Source organism: Glandiceps talaboti, chromosome 9 (assembly GCF_964340395.1).
Source record: "Glandiceps talaboti chromosome 9, keGlaTala1.1, whole genome shotgun sequence".
NCBI lineage: Eukaryota > Metazoa > Hemichordata > Enteropneusta > Spengelidae > Glandiceps > Glandiceps talaboti.
Window position 1 is genome coordinate 26,183,020 of NC_135557.1, and position 17,869 is coordinate 26,200,888.

Here is a 17,869-nt window from a genome sequence, read left to right on the forward strand (position 1 = left end):
TTTGTCACTTTGAATTCTCAAACCATACCAAAACTACTGTTAGGCTAATAGAAATTTTTTTATTGATTCACTTTGTCACTTTGAATTCTCAAATCATACCAAAATGACTATATTGAAGTTGTATGTAGGGTTTTAATCAAGAAACCAAAGTGAAACATATATAAGATAATAAGTCAAATTGAGTTTAATGTTAATCTATTGTATGTGTTGTGTATGTGTGTGTACTAATCATTTACAGGTGCTGCCCATGATAAGAGTTCTGACACTTGGAAGGCATTGGCACGTATTGCTGGATTATGTAACAGATCACAATTCAAAGCTGGACAGGATGGTATTCCAATTCTTAAAAGGTAGCTTTTCATACTTTTTAACTCTCCATCAAGGATAACAATGCTTTAAAGTACAACTATGTCTAGAGACATAAACTACATTTACTGTCAACAATGTTATCAAGTACCACTAGACATAAACTGTACATTTACTGTCAACAATATTATCAAGTACCACTAGACATAAACTGTACATTTACTGTCAACAATATTATCAAGTACCACTAGACATAAACTGTACATTTACTGTCAACAATATTATCAAGTACCACTAGACATAAACTGTACATTTACTGTCAACAATATTATCAAGTACCACTAGACATAAACTGTACATTTACTGTCAACAATATTATCAAGTACCACTAGACATAAACTGTACATTTACTGTCAACAATATTATCAAGTACCACTAGACATAAACTGTACATTTACTGTCAACAATATTATCAAGTACCACTAGACATAAACATTACAATCGCTGTTATTATCAACAGTGTTAAAAAGTACCACTACATTGTATGAAATATTACCTGGTATGCATGCTGATTTGTTTGCTTCATGGGTTTGATTACATAGTAGTGTTCGAATGTGGGAACATGTATGCACACTATAGTTAGTTGCTTTGAAACATGCAGGTGACAAACTCGTACACGTTGCATTGCTGCATATAAACAAACAAACAAACATAGATTTTGCCTGGTGACTTCACTTATCCACTCATACTGTTACCTTTTTAAACTTGTAATTGATGGAAATTCTGTAGATACCTCATTTTGAGTGTTGTAATCCTAATTCTTCATTAACTGTTAATATTTCAGGGAAACCACTGGTGATGCTTCAGAGTCTGCTTTGATGAAATGTGTTGAGTTGACAGTAGGTAGTGTGAAGACTATGAGAGACAACCATCCCAAGGCAGCTGAGATTCCATTTAATTCCACAAACAAATATCAGGTATTTATATCTTGTGACACCTTTTAGTAAGGTTCATTGCCCTTCATATGATAGTCCTGTATCATAGTAAAACCCAGGTCTGCATTCAGAAAGTTGCTGAACAAAGCCAAGGATGACAGTACCTGTGGTGTACAGCACAAAATGCGTCTTGGCATGAATTAGAACCAGTTGAGATTGACAAATCACATTTTATTATATACATTTCAGAAAGTAAATGTTAGCTCTTTCTAAAAATTTTGTCTGTTGTTTGTAATAGGTTTCAGTTCATGAACAGAAGGCTGACCCAGAAGACAATCGTCATATCCTAGTAATGAAAGGAGCACCAGAACGTATTCTTGATCGCTGTACATCAGTTCTTATGCATGGTAAAGAAATCCCCTTGGATGACGAAATCAAAGAAGCCTTCAACAACGCATACTTGGAATTAGGTGGTCTTGGAGAACGTGTACTTGGTAAGTTAGCGCTGTAATTCATTGAAATCATTAATGCATACTTAGAATTAGGTGGTCTTGGAGAACGTGTACTTGGTAAGTTAGCGCCGTAATTCATTGAAATCATAAATGCATACTTGGAATTAGGTGGTCTTGGAGAACGTGTACTTGGTAAGTTAGCACCGTAATTCATTGAAATCATAAATGCATACTTGGAATTAGGTGGACTTGGAGAACGTGTACTTGGTAAGTTAGCTTCTTAATTCATTGAAATCATAAATGCATACTTGGAATTAGGTGGTCTTGGAGAACGTGTACTTGGTAAGTTAGCGCTGTAATTCATTGAAATCATAAATGCATACTTGGGATTAGGTGGTCTTGGAGAACGTGTACTTGGTAAGTTGGCGCCATAATTCATTGAAATCATAAATGCATACTTGGAATTAGGTGGTCTTGGAGAACGTGTACTTGGTAAGTTAGCGCCGTAATTCATTGAAATCATAAATGCATACTTGGAATTAGGTGGTCTTGGAGAACGTGTACGAGGGGAATTCATATATTTCTCCAATATCCTACATACATAAATTGAAATGGAAGTAAGTGTCTGTCAGTAGATGATAATCATTGATTCATTTCCAAATATGCTTGTTTCAGTGTTCAACAAAGTAAGTTATCTATAAATATTTTTCTTCCAGGTTTTTGTCAGTTTTACCTGCCAGAAGACGACTTTCCCGTTGGTTTTGCATTTGACACAGATGATGTAAATTTCCCATTAGACGGTCTCTGCTTTGTTGGTCTAATGTCTATGATTGATCCACCACGTGCTGCTGTACCAGATGCTGTTGGTAAATGTCGTAGTGCTGGTATCAAGGTTAGTACATGTTTTAAATTCATCACAAGTAGTCTGTGTTCTGTAGAACTACTACAAGTCAAATAATGTAAACAAAGTAATAAGGTGCCACACTAACGGCCACTAAAATCACTTTCACAGTGTGCCACACAAATCTATAGCAGTTATCACGGTTCAAGTGTGCCACACAAATTTATAGCAGTTATCACGGTTCAAGTGTGCCACACAAATTTATTGCAGTTATCATGGTTCAAATGAAAATTCATCTGTGTTCATAAACCTTAGTAGGGAATTAACTTTTGTTCCAAATGCAAGCTTGAAAATTATTAGCTGGATTTTTTGACTGTTTCCACAGTTGTCATAACGATATGTGATGATGATAACTTGTTGGACTAGAGTCTCTGACAATTTGCTGACATGAGACTTTTAATATAAATCTGAACATATCATGTGTATTAACGACAGTAGGAAGGGCAACAATCATTTACAAAATTTAATATTGTAGTACCTATGGGTGGGGGGGGGGGACAACTTGGGTATGTACCCAATCCATACTCTGTGACTGAAGACGTCCAGATACCATTTTGGGTATGTACCCAATCCATACTCTGTGACTGAAGATGTCCAGATACCATTTTGGGTATGTACCCAATCCATACTCTGACTGAAGACGTCCAGATACCATTTTTGGTATGTACCCAATCCATACTCTGTGACTGAAGACGTCCAGATACCATTTTTGGTATGTACCCAATCCATACTCTGTGACTGAAGACGTCCACATAACATGTGATATGACTAATATTTGTTTTGGATGTACATATTAGGTTATTATGGTAACTGGTGATCATCCCATCACTGCTAAGGCTATTGCTAAGGGTGTCGGTATCATCTCAGAGGGTAATGAAACTGTAGAAGATATTGCTGCAAGACGCAACATCCCAGTCTCTGAAGTGGACCCAAGGTAATTCCACATAACATTTATCCTAATTAGGCACTGTCTTTGATTTTGAAAGCTGACAGTACCCTAAATTCTGTAACGTGTACAACTCCATTGTAATGGTAGTAGCAACTTTTGATTTTGAAAGCTATAGTATTGGGTAGCAGTAATGAACCTCTGGTATACAAGCCAATAATATGGGTAGCAGTAATGAACATCTGGTATACGAGCCAATATCTACGTTCGCCGAATAGGAGGACTCCTTACTTCAATGGTAGGGGTTAGGGACATTTAAGGTACAACCAATAGGAGGACTCCTTACATCAATGGTACGGGCTAGGAACATTTAAGGTACAGCCAATAGGAGGACTCCTTACATTAATGGTAGGGGCTAGGGACATTTAGGGTACAACCAATAGGGGGACTCCTTACATCTATAACTCACAAGATGATATTATATTACAGAGATGCCAAGGCTTGTGTTGTACATGGTGCTGAACTGAAAGAAATGACAACAGAACAATTAGATGATGTCCTTCAACACCATACTGAAATTGTATTTGCCCGTACATCACCACAACAAAAACTGATTATTGTGGAAGGTTTCCAGAGAGCTGGTGCTATTGTAGCTGTAACTGGTGATGGTGTTAATGACTCCCCTGCATTGAAGAGAGCTGATATCGGTAAGATGAAAATCACAGTTATACTAGGGAGTCTAATCCCATATCTATCCCTAACCCTACACCCTAGCTTGAATACAAATGTGTCTCTAGTGTACATAGTGTAGTTAGTCCAAGGATGTAGAACATTGTACAAGTGTATAGTAGATTAGTAGATACACTTTGTATTGAACTAGGGAGTTAGGGTTAAAGGTAAGAATGGACTCCCTAGGACAAACCTGATTTGTATTGTCTGTGATGGATGGACGACATTCTGCATGTACCACCTTAACCCAAAAGTAATCATAGATAACGCTAATACAGAATTAAAAATATGTATGTATCATGTGACTGTGTTAACCAATGGAATTGATTCCTGTTGAAAAGATCATAACATACATATTTTCAGGAGAGTGTTCAAACTTCTTAAAAAAGCTTGCCTAGGTGTAACACTTGTCAGAGATTCAATTTGTTTTTGTACTGACTAACTACTGATAAAATAAGATATATCCCACACTGGCAGCTCACAATGTTTACCCTGTACTTTCTTTTACTAAATATTATACATTGTTGTTTATTTGTAGGTGTTGCCATGGGAATAGCAGGTAGTGATGTCAGTAAACAAGCAGCTGACATGATCTTATTGGATGACAACTTTGCATCTATTGTAACTGGTGTTGAAGAAGGTATGTTTTATTTTAATGTACACTTGTGTTAAAGGCCAGGGTTTCAATCCCAGGTTCTCACATCAGTGTTATCTTATCAGTGTAGACTTAAAGGCCAGGGTTTCAATCCCAGGTTCTCACATTAGTGTTATCTTATCAGTGTAGACTTAAAGGCCAGGGTTTCAATCCCAGGTTCTCACATTAGTGTTATCTTATCAGTGCAGACTTAAAGGCCAGGGTTTCAATCCCAGGTTCTCACATCAGTGTTATCTTATCAGTGTAGACTTAAAGGCCAGGGTTTCAATCCCAGGTTCTCACATTAGTGTTATCTTATCAGTGTAGACTTAAAGGCCAGGGTTTCAATCCCAGGTTCTCACATCAGTGTTATCTTATCAGTGTAGACTTAAAGGCCAGGGTTTCAATCCCAGGTTCTCACATTAGTGTTATCTTATCAGTGGAGACTTAAAGGCCAGGGTTTCAATCCCAGGTTCTCACATTAGTGTTATCTTATCAGTGTAGACTTAAAGGCCAGGGTTTCAATCCCAGGTTCTCACATTAGTGTTATCTTATCAGTGGAGACTTAAAGGCCAGGGTTTCAATCCCAGGTTCTCACATTAGTGTTATCTTATCAGTGCAGACTTAAAGGCCAGGGTTTCAATCCCAGGTTCTCACATTAGTGTTATCTTATCAGTGTAGACTTAAAGGCCAGGGTTTCAATCCCAGGTTCTCACATTAGTGTTATCTTATCAGTGGAGACTTAAAGGCCAGGGTTTCAATCCCAGGTTCTCACATTAGTGTTATCTTATCAGTGGAGACTTAAAGGCCAGGGTTTCAATCCCAGGTTCTCACATTAGTGTTATCTTATCAGTGGAGCCGTGAGGATTACATAGGATTATTCTTTCATTCTAGATCAAATTTTTCTACACCTGCCAGACAACTGTTAACACTAAGAATTAAATCTTATCCGAGTTTGGCCTTTGCACAGAATGAGAACATTTGAAATTAGAGAAGGCTGCCTAGCAGTAAAGCCAGTAAACAGATAGTTTGACAAACCCTGTCAACCTGAACCAGTGAAATGTTCCTACCGTAGTAATTAATAAGAACCCTTGGTTGTCTAACAAGAACTATTTATTGCTCTTTTACAGACTTGATGAATTTAATTAATGATAAACTAAGTGTCTTGTTAATTACCAACTGAGTTGTTTAGTTATATTGCTAACTGAGTGTCCAAATTCCAAATTCCATTTCTGTAACATTTTTTATCTGTTTTATTTCAGGTCGTCTGATTTTTGACAATTTAAAGAAATCTATTGCCTACACTTTGACTAGTAACATTCCTGAAATCACACCATTCTTACTGTTCATCATTGCTGATATTCCACTACCCCTTGGTACTGTAACTATCTTGTGTATTGACTTGGGTACTGACTTGGTAAGTTCAAATTTAGACTTAGTGACGTGTCTGATTATGATTTCATATGACTTGGGTACTGACTTATTAAGGTCATAATTTAGACTTAGTGACTTGGCTGATTATGATTTGATATGACTTGGGTACTGACTTGGTAAGTTCAAATTTAGACTTAGTGACTTGGCTGATTATGATTTGATATGACTTGGGTACTGACTTGGTAAGTTCAAATTTAGACTTAGTGACTTGGCTGATTATGATTTGATATGACTTGGGTACTGACTTGGTAAGTTCAAATTTAGACTTAGTGACTTGGCTGATTATGATTTGATATGACTTGGGTACTGACTTGGTAAGTTCAAATTTAGACTTAGTGACGTGTCTGGTTATGATTTGATATGACTTGGGAACTGACTTGGTAAGGTCATAATTTAGACTCCTGTAATATGCTGAATGATTCATTGTTGTGTTCACTATCTGTAATCATTTATAACAAACTGTGTTCAGTTACTGGGGTTTTCATGACTGATTTCTGATTTATACTAAGTCAATGATTTCTGATTTAGCAAGTCAAATGATTTGGGTTCTGATTTCTGATTTAGCAAGTCAAATGATTTGGGTTCTGATTTCTGATTTAGCAAGTCAAATGATTTGGGTTCTGATTTCTGATTTACTAAGTCATTGATTTGATTGTGATTGTTTACATATAGGTACCTGCTATCTCACTTGCCTATGAAGAATCTGAGAGTGACATCATGAAACGTAAACCTCGTGATCCTAAAGGTGATAAACTGGTAAACCAACGTTTGATTAGTATGTCATATGGTCAGATTGGTATGATGCAGGCTTCAGGTGGTTTCTTTAACTACTTTGTCATTTTGGCAGAAAATGGATTCCTTCCATGGTATATTTTCGGTATCCGTGCAGACTGGGATGACAAAAGTATCCAGAATTTAGAAGATGCATATGGTTCACAATGGGTAAGTGTTTACTGTGTTAAATATTCCTTGCGATCTAAGTATGTTAGCTTGATGGCTAAGTTGTGATGGGTAAAGTATGCTAGCTTGATGGGTAAGTATGCCAACTTGATGGCTAAGTTGTAATAGGTAAAGTATGTTAGCTTGCTGGCTAAGATGTGATAGGTAAAGTATGTTAGCTTGATGGCTAAGTTGTGATGGGTAAAATATGCTGACTTGGTGGCAAACCTATTTAACTTGCAACATGGTGCAATTTTACCCTGTCACTAGAGGGAGCTATTTGCCTTACCACTAGAGGGCGCTGCTTACCTGCCACACCACAATTTATTTGTTGATTGTGAAGGCACTATGGACCCTGCCACACAAAGACAATTTATATGTCAACTTGATGGCACACTGCCTGTTTCTTCTCAAGTGCTAATGATATTTCTTTTTTTCATCTTTTACAGACTTACGATCAACGTAAGGTACTTGAATACACTTGCCACACTGCATTCTTTGTGAGTATCGTCATTGTACAGTGGGCTGATTTGATTATTTGTAAGACAAGGAGAAACTCTATCGTTCACCAAGGAATGAAGAATCATATGTTAAACTTTGGTTTGTTCTTTGAGACCTGCTTGGCTGCTTTCCTCTCATATTGCCCTGGTATGGATGTTGCTCTTCGTATGTACCCACTCAAGTAAGTAACAGATTTTATACCTCTTTCATGTATACCCAGTTTGTAATACCTCTTACATATATACCCAGTAGGTAATACTGTTTCATATATACCCAGTAGGTAACACCTCATTCATATACACCCTGTAGGTAATACCTCTTTCATATATACCCAGTAGGTAATACTGTTTCATATATACCCAGTAGGTAATACTGTTTCATATATACCCAGTAGGTAATACTCTTTCATATATACCCAGTAGGTAATACCTCTTTCATATATACCCAGTAGGTAATACTCTTTCATATATACCCCACTAGGTAATACTGTTTCATATATACCCAGTAGGTAATACTCTTTCATATATACCCAGTAGGTAATACCTCTTTCATATATACCCAGTAGGTAATACTCTTTCATATATACCCAGTAGGTAATACTCTTTCATATATACCCAGTAGGTAATACTGTTTCATATATACCCAGTAGGTAATACTCTTTCATATATACCCAGTAGGTAATACTCTTTCATATATACCCAGTAGGTAATACTGTTTCATATATACCCAGTAGGTAATACTCTTTCATATATACCCAGTAGGTAATACCTCTTTCATATATACCCAGTAGGTAATACTCTTTCATATACACCCAGTAGGTAATACCTCTTTCATATGTACCCAGTAGGTAATACTCTTTCATATATACCCAGTAGGTAATACTGTTTCATATATACCCAGTAGGTAATACTCTTTCATATATACCCAGTAGGTAATACCTCTTTCATATATACCCAGTAGGTAATACTATTTCATATATACCCAGTAGGTAATACTGTTTCATATATACCCAGTAGGTAATACTGTTTCATATATACCCAGTAGGTAATACTCTTTCATATATACCCAGTAGGTAATACTCTTTCATATATACCCAGTAGGTAATACCTCTTTCATATGTACCCAGTAGGTAATACTCTTTCATATATACCCAGTAGGTAATACTGTTTCATATATACCCAGTAGGTAATACTCTTTCATATATACCCAGTAGGTAATACCTCTTTCATATATACCCAGTAGGTAACACTCTTTCATATATACCCAGTAGGTAATACTGTTTCATATATACCCAGTAGGTAATACTGTTTCATATATACCCAGTAGGTAATACTCTTTCATATATACCCAGTAGGTAATACTCTTTCATATATACCCAGTAGGTAATACTCTTTCATATATACCCAGTAGGTAATACTCTTTCATATATACCCAGTAGGTAATACTCTTTCATATATACCCAGTAGGTAATACTCTTTCATATATACCCAGTAGGTAATACCTCTTTCATATATACCCAGTAGGTAATACTCTTTCATATACACCCAGTAGGTAATACCTCTTTCATATGTACCCAGTAGGTAATACTCTTTCATATATACCCAGTAGTTAATACTGTTTCATATATACCCAGTAGGTAATACTCTTTCATATATACCCAGTAGGTAACACCTCATTCATATACACCCTGTAGGTAATACCTCTTTCATATATACCCAGTAGGTAATACTGTTTCATATATACCCAGTAGGTAATACTGTTTCATATATACCCAGTAGGTAATACCTCTTTCATATATACCCAGTAGGTAATACTGTTTCATATATACCCAGTAGGTAATACTGTTTCATATATACCCAGTAGGTAATACCTCTTTCATATATACCCAGTAGGTAATACTCTTTCATATATACCCAGTAGGTAATACTCTTTCATATATACCCAGTAGGTAATACTGTTTCATATATACCCAGTAGGTAATACTGTTTCATATATACCCAGTAGGTAATACCTCTTTCATATATACCCAGTAGGTAATACTCTTTCATATATACCCAGTAGGTAACACTGTTTCATATATACCCAGTAGGTAATACTGTTTCATATATACCCAGTAGGTAATACTCTTTCATATGTACCGTACCCACTGTTGAATTTAAGTGAAATATTTTGTACATCTAAGTAATGTACCCACTCAAGTAAGCAACATCTCATTTTCTTTTAAAGACTTACAAAGTTGTCTTTAAAATGTGAAATATTAAAGAAGAAGTCACGTTAGCAACTTTATGAGTTGTCATATTTCTATACTGTGAAAGGTGTTAACAACAGTTGCAGTGAATACAGTGGGCCAGATAAGTTATTTATAAGTAGGGTCTACTTTCAAATTGCATTGCCGGCCAAATTAACGTACACTTGACATTTTATAAATTGCTATTCTGCCAAACTGTGAATACTCCAAATAAACACATTGACAGTGTACCATATCCACACAACTAATGATGAGTTTTCATGTCATTTTATCTGTCTAGGTTTCTATGGTGGATAGTACCCATGCCTTTTAGTTTGATAATCTTCATCTATGACGAGTGTCGTAGATATGTACTCAGGCACAATCCAGGAGGATTCGTAGAACGGGAAACCTACTACTAGTCCCACATGTCATCGCTTCCTGCAGGAACATTCCAATAAAAGAACAAAAACTTTGCATCAGATCTCACCAACATCATCTAGTACTACTAACATTTTGGAGTTCTCTGCAGGATCTGAATTATCCACCCCATTACTAGAATGGTTAACGCCATTTCCTAGTTCTCACAGTAATAAAATGGTGTCAACCATTTACATTATAGGGGTGGGTAGGTAAACTTTACACCATATGCAATGTAGTGTTATGTAATGGTTGTTCTTTAAAACAGGGTTCAAGGTTATATGGTTATTTAACATTGAGCTTAAAAAAACACTAATGGGGTGGACAGTCAAACTAAAAAAAAGAAAAATGTTAACAAAATACCAAAAATAAGAGAAAGAGTTAGTGTACCAAATGAAAATAATGAATAATGAATTCCTGAAGTATGAGCGTTAAAATTCTTAAATTGTTTCAATCTTGACAGTTTTTCTGAAAAATTGATTGTTTCTTTCTGTGAACTTGTTTCCTTCTGTGTCAACCTGTTACTGTGATGATAATTTCAGTTTCTATGTGAACCAACTGTTGCCATGGTAATACTTTCAGTTGCCATGGTGATGTCAACAGTTTTTCTCATTTGGATATGTAACTTATTGAGGTTTGGTCTACTTCATATTTTAGACATTTTGATTTTAAAAATGAAAAAGAAAATGAGTTATGAACGGTAGCATCAAGTGTTGTAAAGTTTAAAATGATGTTTCATTAAAAAAAGAAAGACTTAATAGTGAAATAAAATGAATGAGTAGAACAGGCCGTGAAAACAAAACTTTCTGTGAGAGAGAAAACGATGTAAAAATTGAAGTAAATACTCATTGCATTTCCAATTGCGGTATGACATATTTTTCACGTTTTGTCAAGATAGACATAGACCGTCTACAGACATTAGTTCAGAGTTTTAAAGTTATTATGCCACAAACCTGTAACTATAGTTACTATCTGTACTAGCAATGTACAAGCTTACAAACGAGGCTTTGGAAATACCGTGTGCAAACCTTGGAACATATCTGATAATTTTAAAAGTAGAGCACTACATTTGAATATTATGATGTCATGGGTTCTGTGACCAATCAGCTTCTAGGTAGCCTTTACCTATGGTGAATACTAAAGATTAGGCTGTGGTTACAGGCTGTTGTAAATGAGAATTGTGAATTAATGTCTGTAGACTGGTAAACTGTAGACAATGTTAATATTCACTGTAACTATAGGAGCAATGTTCACCATTCTTTTAAGAAGAATTTGAAAATTGATTGAATTTACATATTAAAACTTTAATTCACAATATTTTTTTGTTTTTAGTTAATCATGTTTTTGTTACTCCCATCAATGAAATCTTTCCAGTGTCAATAATTGATAAAACAGCAACCAAATATATCTGTAATCTTTTTTCTTGTTGTTTTTTCTCTCTGAAATTTTAATGTTTGCTCTCTGCACCTGTACTGCCAGTGCCAAACAGCTGTAATAAGCTTGATTTTGATTGGCTGTGCTGATTGATCTTTGACCTCAATTTGTTCCATGTTACCATACTGATGCAATCTATTTTACTGGCTATTGTGGATCTCTCAAGACAGGATGGTTTTGTCTGACCTGTTGATGACTACAGATATATTTGGCTGCTGATTCATGATGTAAATATGTAATTTGTTCCCCCCTTCCAAAGTTGTACATCATAATTGCTTTTAAAAAGAAAATTTCTTGTGTGTCAGTTTTCATTTATTCTGTGTTTTCAAATTGGTGTGTAGATTTGACAATTGAAGTAATTTGACCAAGAAAGATTATTAAGCAATATGATAGACAAAAGGAAGATCTAGGACTTTTTTTTTAGTTCAGTCTTCAATTTATTGAAGTTTTTGTGTCGTTTGCCCATTTATCACTTTTATGCCATGTCTAATGTTGTGTCATGTCATGCAAAATTTGCATGTAATTAGCATATTGCTGATCAACAGCAGCATATCATGGCATGAATGGCATCATCTCTTGCTTGTACAGTAGAGGGGGCTATTGCAGTTCACCATCACATGGTATGAAAAGCATTATCTATTGCTTGTTCTCAGTCAGGCCACTAGAGGGCATATCAACTCCTGACTTATATACTTCTTGTACTGATAACTCTTTAAAAACTCAATATTCCAGTTGTAAAGGAAAAGCACATCGCATAGTTCAGTTTGTTCATGTGGAAGTTGTTAGTCTGTTAATGCACAATTTTCAAATGACACTAACACCAAAATTCACAATTTTTAAATGATTCCTAAGTATAGAGTTTTGTTACCCCATGCTTTTGTTTTCTGAATATCAACAATATGGCTATCACAGTTTTATATATTTCCAACACAAATCTAGAAATGTATGAACATATTTGTTATATACTATATAGACATTGAAATGGCAATGCAGTTGTTTTTAAGAATATTTAGAGGGTAAATTGAGAAGCAATTTTAACCTTATATGCGTGTGTATATTTCTCCTCCACAATCTGGAATATTGAGATCATCATGTGTTCATTGTGTAATTACCACAACAGTTAGTTTTAGTCACTGGCCAGTCAGATTTAAAAAGTTGTTTCTCTGTCAACAAGCTGTTCTCTTCTGACAGTGATTCCTTCATGCATTTCAAGCTCCCACTTTCACCATGGAGAGAAACTATTTTTTTTATCTGTATGCCTCAAATATGAGATGTTTACTTCTTGATAATTTTTAACTAATTTCTGTAGGGTTTAGTGTATACTGGTTGCCATTAGCAACATGGTTTGAGTGACATCTTAGGTCTTTCATGTATAATAAAATTATTTTAGTTGAAATACTAAAAATTAGAGAGAGAAAAAATAGTGGTGAAAATGCCCCAAACAAATGAAAATATAGATTTTTTTGGACATCCAGAACCTCCCAGTTATTGTGATGCATGCTTTTTACATCCATTTAGTGTGGGTTGCTTTTATTTATGGTTCAAATTATGATAAATATCGCCACCAATGGATAGTACAGATCATTATTATTATGAAGATGTTCTGTAATTTAAAAAATAAAATCAATTTTCATCCATTTTGCCCAAATCCTCGGCATTAAGTGACTAATATGGACCCATCAAGTCACTAACAAATCAAAATGACATAGAAAGAAAAACATCCACTTTGAAATAATCTAAATGCTATAATAAAATCTGCTTTTAGAACTCATAGCCAAATGCTTGTCACCAAAATGGGCTAAACTATTTGTATGTAGGGGTGGTCAACCTGTACCTCAGAAAGGGCATTGCTGTATAGTTGTATTCTAATTGCTGCGGATGATGTTCAAATGTTTGCTGTTGGCTTTCTTTGACTTTGAATGTGCAAAACTAAAATAATAATAATTAATTCCATGGTGCAAAGTTGATTATTATTCAGGATGAAATTTTATTGAAATTTTTTGTACAATTACTGACAATTTTTTTCGTTCTCCATTTTTTTACCGATATTGTTCAAATGTGAATGATGTGTTTAGAATATTCTGGTTTTTTCTTGAATCTTAATGCTTTCTCTATATTATGATTCCTGCATTGTACTTTGTGTTTCAAATCCCATGTAATGAATAAAACATAGTCACAACCACAACAATACTGTTTTCATGTCTAATAATATGTATTCTTAACAAAATACAGTTCTAATGAGGTTGCTTTAGTGTTTCACTCATTTGGCATAACATTTTTTACACACACTTGGACAACTTCAAATACAAGACAAACCGTCATGGAGGTGCCAGGCACAGTTTGCATGTAGAAACAGACAAGTGAATATATTGGTTATCAGTGGGAAGTCAAAGACCTTAAACATCAAGATCATGTGTAATATTTTTACTGTCAGTGTAAAAGAATAGCAATGCTTTCTCACTCAGATGTGATTGGGTAAAGGATCCTGCTGTGTATGTTGTCACTGTTATTGAAGTCTGGAGGTGAAATGTGTCCCATGAGTGAAACACCAAGCCAACACCATTTCTACTGCAATGATCATGGTTCCAAGAACCACAGTGGGCAATGTGTATGCCTCTGTCCATAGATGTAGTCACTGCTGGGTCTATGTACAAATGGGTGTGTCTCTGTGTGTATGTCTGTGTCCATAGATGTAGTCACTGCTGGGTCTATGTACAAATGGGTGTGTCTCTGTGTGTATGTCTGTGTCCATAGATGTAGTCACTGCTGGGTCTATGTACAAATGGGTGTGTCTCTGTGTGTATGTCTGTGTCCATAGATGTAGTCACTGCTTGGTCTATGTACAAATGGGTGTGTCTCTGTGTGTATGTCTGTGTCCATAGATGTAGTCACTGCTGGGTCTATGTACAAATGGGTGTGTCTCTGTGTGTATGTCTGTGTCCATAGATGTAGTCACTGCTGGGCCTATGTACAAATGGGTGTGTCTCTGTGTGTATGTCTGTGTCCATAGATGTAGTCACTGCTGGGTCTATGTACAAATGGGTGTGTCTCTGTGTGTGTGTCTGTGTCCATAGATGTAGTCACTGCTTGGTCTATGTACAAATGGGTGTGTCTCTGTGTGTATGTCTGTGTCCATAGATGTAGTCACTGCTGGGCCTATGTACAAATGGGTGTGTCTCTGTGTGTATGTCTGTGTCCATAGATGTAGTCACTGCTGGGTCTATGTACAAATGGGTGTGTCTCTGTGTGTATGTCTGTGTCCATAGATGTAGTCACTGCTTGGTCTATGTACAAATGGGTGTGTCTCTGTGTGTGTGTCTGTGTCCATAGATGTAGTCACTGCTTGGTCTATGTACAAATGGGTGTGTCTCTGTGTGTATGTCTGTGTCCATAGATGTAGTCACTGCTGGGTCTATGTACAAATGGGTGTGTCTCTGTGTATATGTCTGTGTCCATAGATGTAGTCACTGCTGGGTCTATGTACAAATGGGTGTGTCTCTGTGTGTATGTCTGTGTCCATAGATGTAGTCACTGCTGGGTCTATGTACAAATGGGTGTGTCTCTGTGTGTGTGTCCATAGATGTAGTCACTGCTGGGCCTATGTACAAATGGGTGTGTCTCTGTGTCTATGTCTGTGTCCATAGATGTAGTCACTGCTGGGTCTATGTACAAATGGGTGTGTCTCTGTGTGTATGTCTGTGTCCATAGATGTAGTCACTGCTTGGTCTATGTACAAATGGGTGTGTCTCTGTGTCTATGTCTGTGTCCATAGATGTAGTCACTGCTTGGTCTATGTACAAATGGGTGTGTCTCTGTGTGTATGTCTGTGTCCATAGATGTAGTCACTGCTTGGTCTATGTACAAATGGGTGTGTCTCTGTGTGTATGTCTGTGTCCATAGATGTAGTCACTGCTGGGTCTATGTACAAATGGGTGTGTCTCTGTGTCTATGTCTGTGTCCATAGATGTAGTCACTGCTTGGTCTATGTACAAATGGGTGTGTCTCTGTGTGTATGTCTGTGTCCATAGATGTAGTCACTGCTTGGTCTATGTACAAATGGGTGTTTCTCAGTGTCTATGTCTGTGTCCATAGATATAGTCACTGCTGGGTCTATGTACAAATGGGTGTGTATGTCTGTACCCATAGATGTAGTCACTGCTGGGTCTATGTACAAATGGGTGTGTCTCGGTGTGTATGTCTGTGTCCATAGATGTAGTCACTGCTGGGTCTATGTACAAATGGGTGTGTCTCGGTGTGTATGTCTGTGTCCATAGATGTAGTCACTGCTGGGTCTATGTACAAATGGGTGTGTCTCTGTGTGTATGTCTGTGTCCATAGATGTAGTCACTGCTTGGTCTATGTACAAATGGGTGTGTCTCTGTGTGTATGTCTGTGTCCATAGATGTAGTCACTGCTGGGTCTATGTACAAATGGGTGTTTCTCAGTGTCTATGTCTGTGCCCATAGATATAGTCACTGCTGGGTCTATGTACAAATGGGTGTGTCTCGGTGTATATGTCTGTGTCCATAGATGTAGTCACTGCTGGGTCTATGTACAAATGGGTGTGTCTCTGTGTGTATGTCTGTGTCCATAGATGTAGTCACTGCTGGGCCTATGTACAAATGGGTGTGTCTCTGTGTGTATGTCTGTGTCCATAGATGTAGTCACTGCTGGGTCTATGTACAAATGGGTGTGTCTCTGTGTGTATGTCTGTGTCCATAGATGTAGTTACTGCTGGGCCTATGTACAAATGGGTGTTTCTCAGTGTCTATGTCTGTGTCCATAGATGTAGTCACTGCTGGGTCTATGCACAAATGGGTGTGTCTCAGTGTCTATGTCTGTGTCCATAGATGTAGTCACTGCTGGGTCTATGTACAAATGGGTGTGTATGTCTGTGTCCATAGATGTAGTCACTGCTTGGTCTATGTACAAATGGGTGTGTCTCTGTGTGTATGTCTGTGTCCATAGATGTAGTCACTGCTTGGTCTATGTACAAATGGGTGTGTCTCAGTGTCTATGTCTGTGTCCATAGATGTAGTCACTGCTGGGTCTATGTACAAATGGGTGTGTATGTCTGTGTCCATAGATGTAGTCACTGCTTGGTCTATGTACAAATGGGTGTGTCTCAGTGTGTATGTCTGTGTCCATAGATGTAGTCACTGCTTGGTCTATGTACAAATGGGTGTGTATGTCTGTGTCCATAGATGTAGTCACTGCTTGGTCTATGTACAAATGGGTGTGTCTCTGTGTGTATGTCTGTGTCCATAGATGTAGTCACTGCTTGGTCTATGTACAAATGGGTGTGTCTCTGTGTGTATGTCTGTGTCCATAGATGTAGTCACTGCTGGGTCTATGTACAAATGGGTGTGTCTCTGTGTGTGTGTCTGTGTCCATAGATGTAGTCACTGCTTGGTCTATGTACAAATGGGTGTGTCTCTGTGTGTGTGTCTGTGTCCATAGATGTAGTCACTGCTGGGTCTATGTACAAATGGGTGTGTCTCTGTGTGTATGTCTGTGTCCATAGATGTAGTCGCTGCTTGGTCTATGTACAAATGGGTGTGTCTCTGTGTGTATGTCTGTGTCCATAGATATAGTCACTGCTGGGTCTATGTACAAATGGGTGTGTCTCGGTGTATATGTCTGTGTCCATAGATGTAGTCACTGCTGGGTCTATGTTATGTCCAGCTATGGTGTGAGTTTGTATGTCTATGCTCAGAGACCATATCTGTATACAAGCATATTAGACTATATACATGAGTTTATGTATGCTGGGCTGAAAATGAGCATAGTGAGTAATCCAGAGTACATAGACTACTAAAACATTGTATCTAGATTATCAAAGTTGTAATGGTAGTAGTCTGTTAGACCAATGGTAATCAATAGAAAATTGTAGCAGAAACAGATCACTTGGCTAAATCTAATTGAAACAGTTCACTTGGCTAAATCTAATTGAAACAGATCACTTGGCTAAATCTAATTGAAACAGATCACTTGGCTAAATCTAACTGAAACAGATCACTTGGCTAAATCTAACTGAAACAGTTCACTTAATTGGCTAAATCTAACTGTTC

The 17,869-nt window shown here is 36.9% G+C and overlaps 1 protein-coding gene across 4 annotated transcripts in view; it reads left to right on the forward strand.

Moving 5' to 3' along the window:
* LOC144440180 (sodium/potassium-transporting ATPase subunit alpha-3-like) overlaps positions 1-13,972 on the forward strand; it is a 62,378-nt gene extending 48,406 nt beyond the window's left edge. For all 4 annotated transcript variants that reach the window (XM_078129470.1, XM_078129471.1, XM_078129469.1 and 1 more), the window contains exons 10-20: positions 239-350; positions 1,151-1,283; positions 1,540-1,735; positions 2,410-2,585; positions 3,392-3,528; positions 3,970-4,187; positions 4,748-4,849; positions 6,106-6,260; positions 6,950-7,219; positions 7,666-7,898; positions 10,246-13,972. In XM_078129470.1, coding sequence (XP_077985596.1) covers positions 239-350; positions 1,151-1,283; positions 1,540-1,735; positions 2,410-2,585; positions 3,392-3,528; positions 3,970-4,187; positions 4,748-4,849; positions 6,106-6,260; positions 6,950-7,219; positions 7,666-7,898; positions 10,246-10,366 — 1,853 coding nt within the window. In that variant the 3' untranslated portion in view covers positions 10,367-13,972. The remainder of the gene's footprint in view (positions 1-238; positions 351-1,150; positions 1,284-1,539; positions 1,736-2,409; positions 2,586-3,391; positions 3,529-3,969; positions 4,188-4,747; positions 4,850-6,105; positions 6,261-6,949; positions 7,220-7,665; positions 7,899-10,245) is intronic.
* The last annotated feature ends 3,897 nt before the right edge of the window (positions 13,973-17,869 follow it).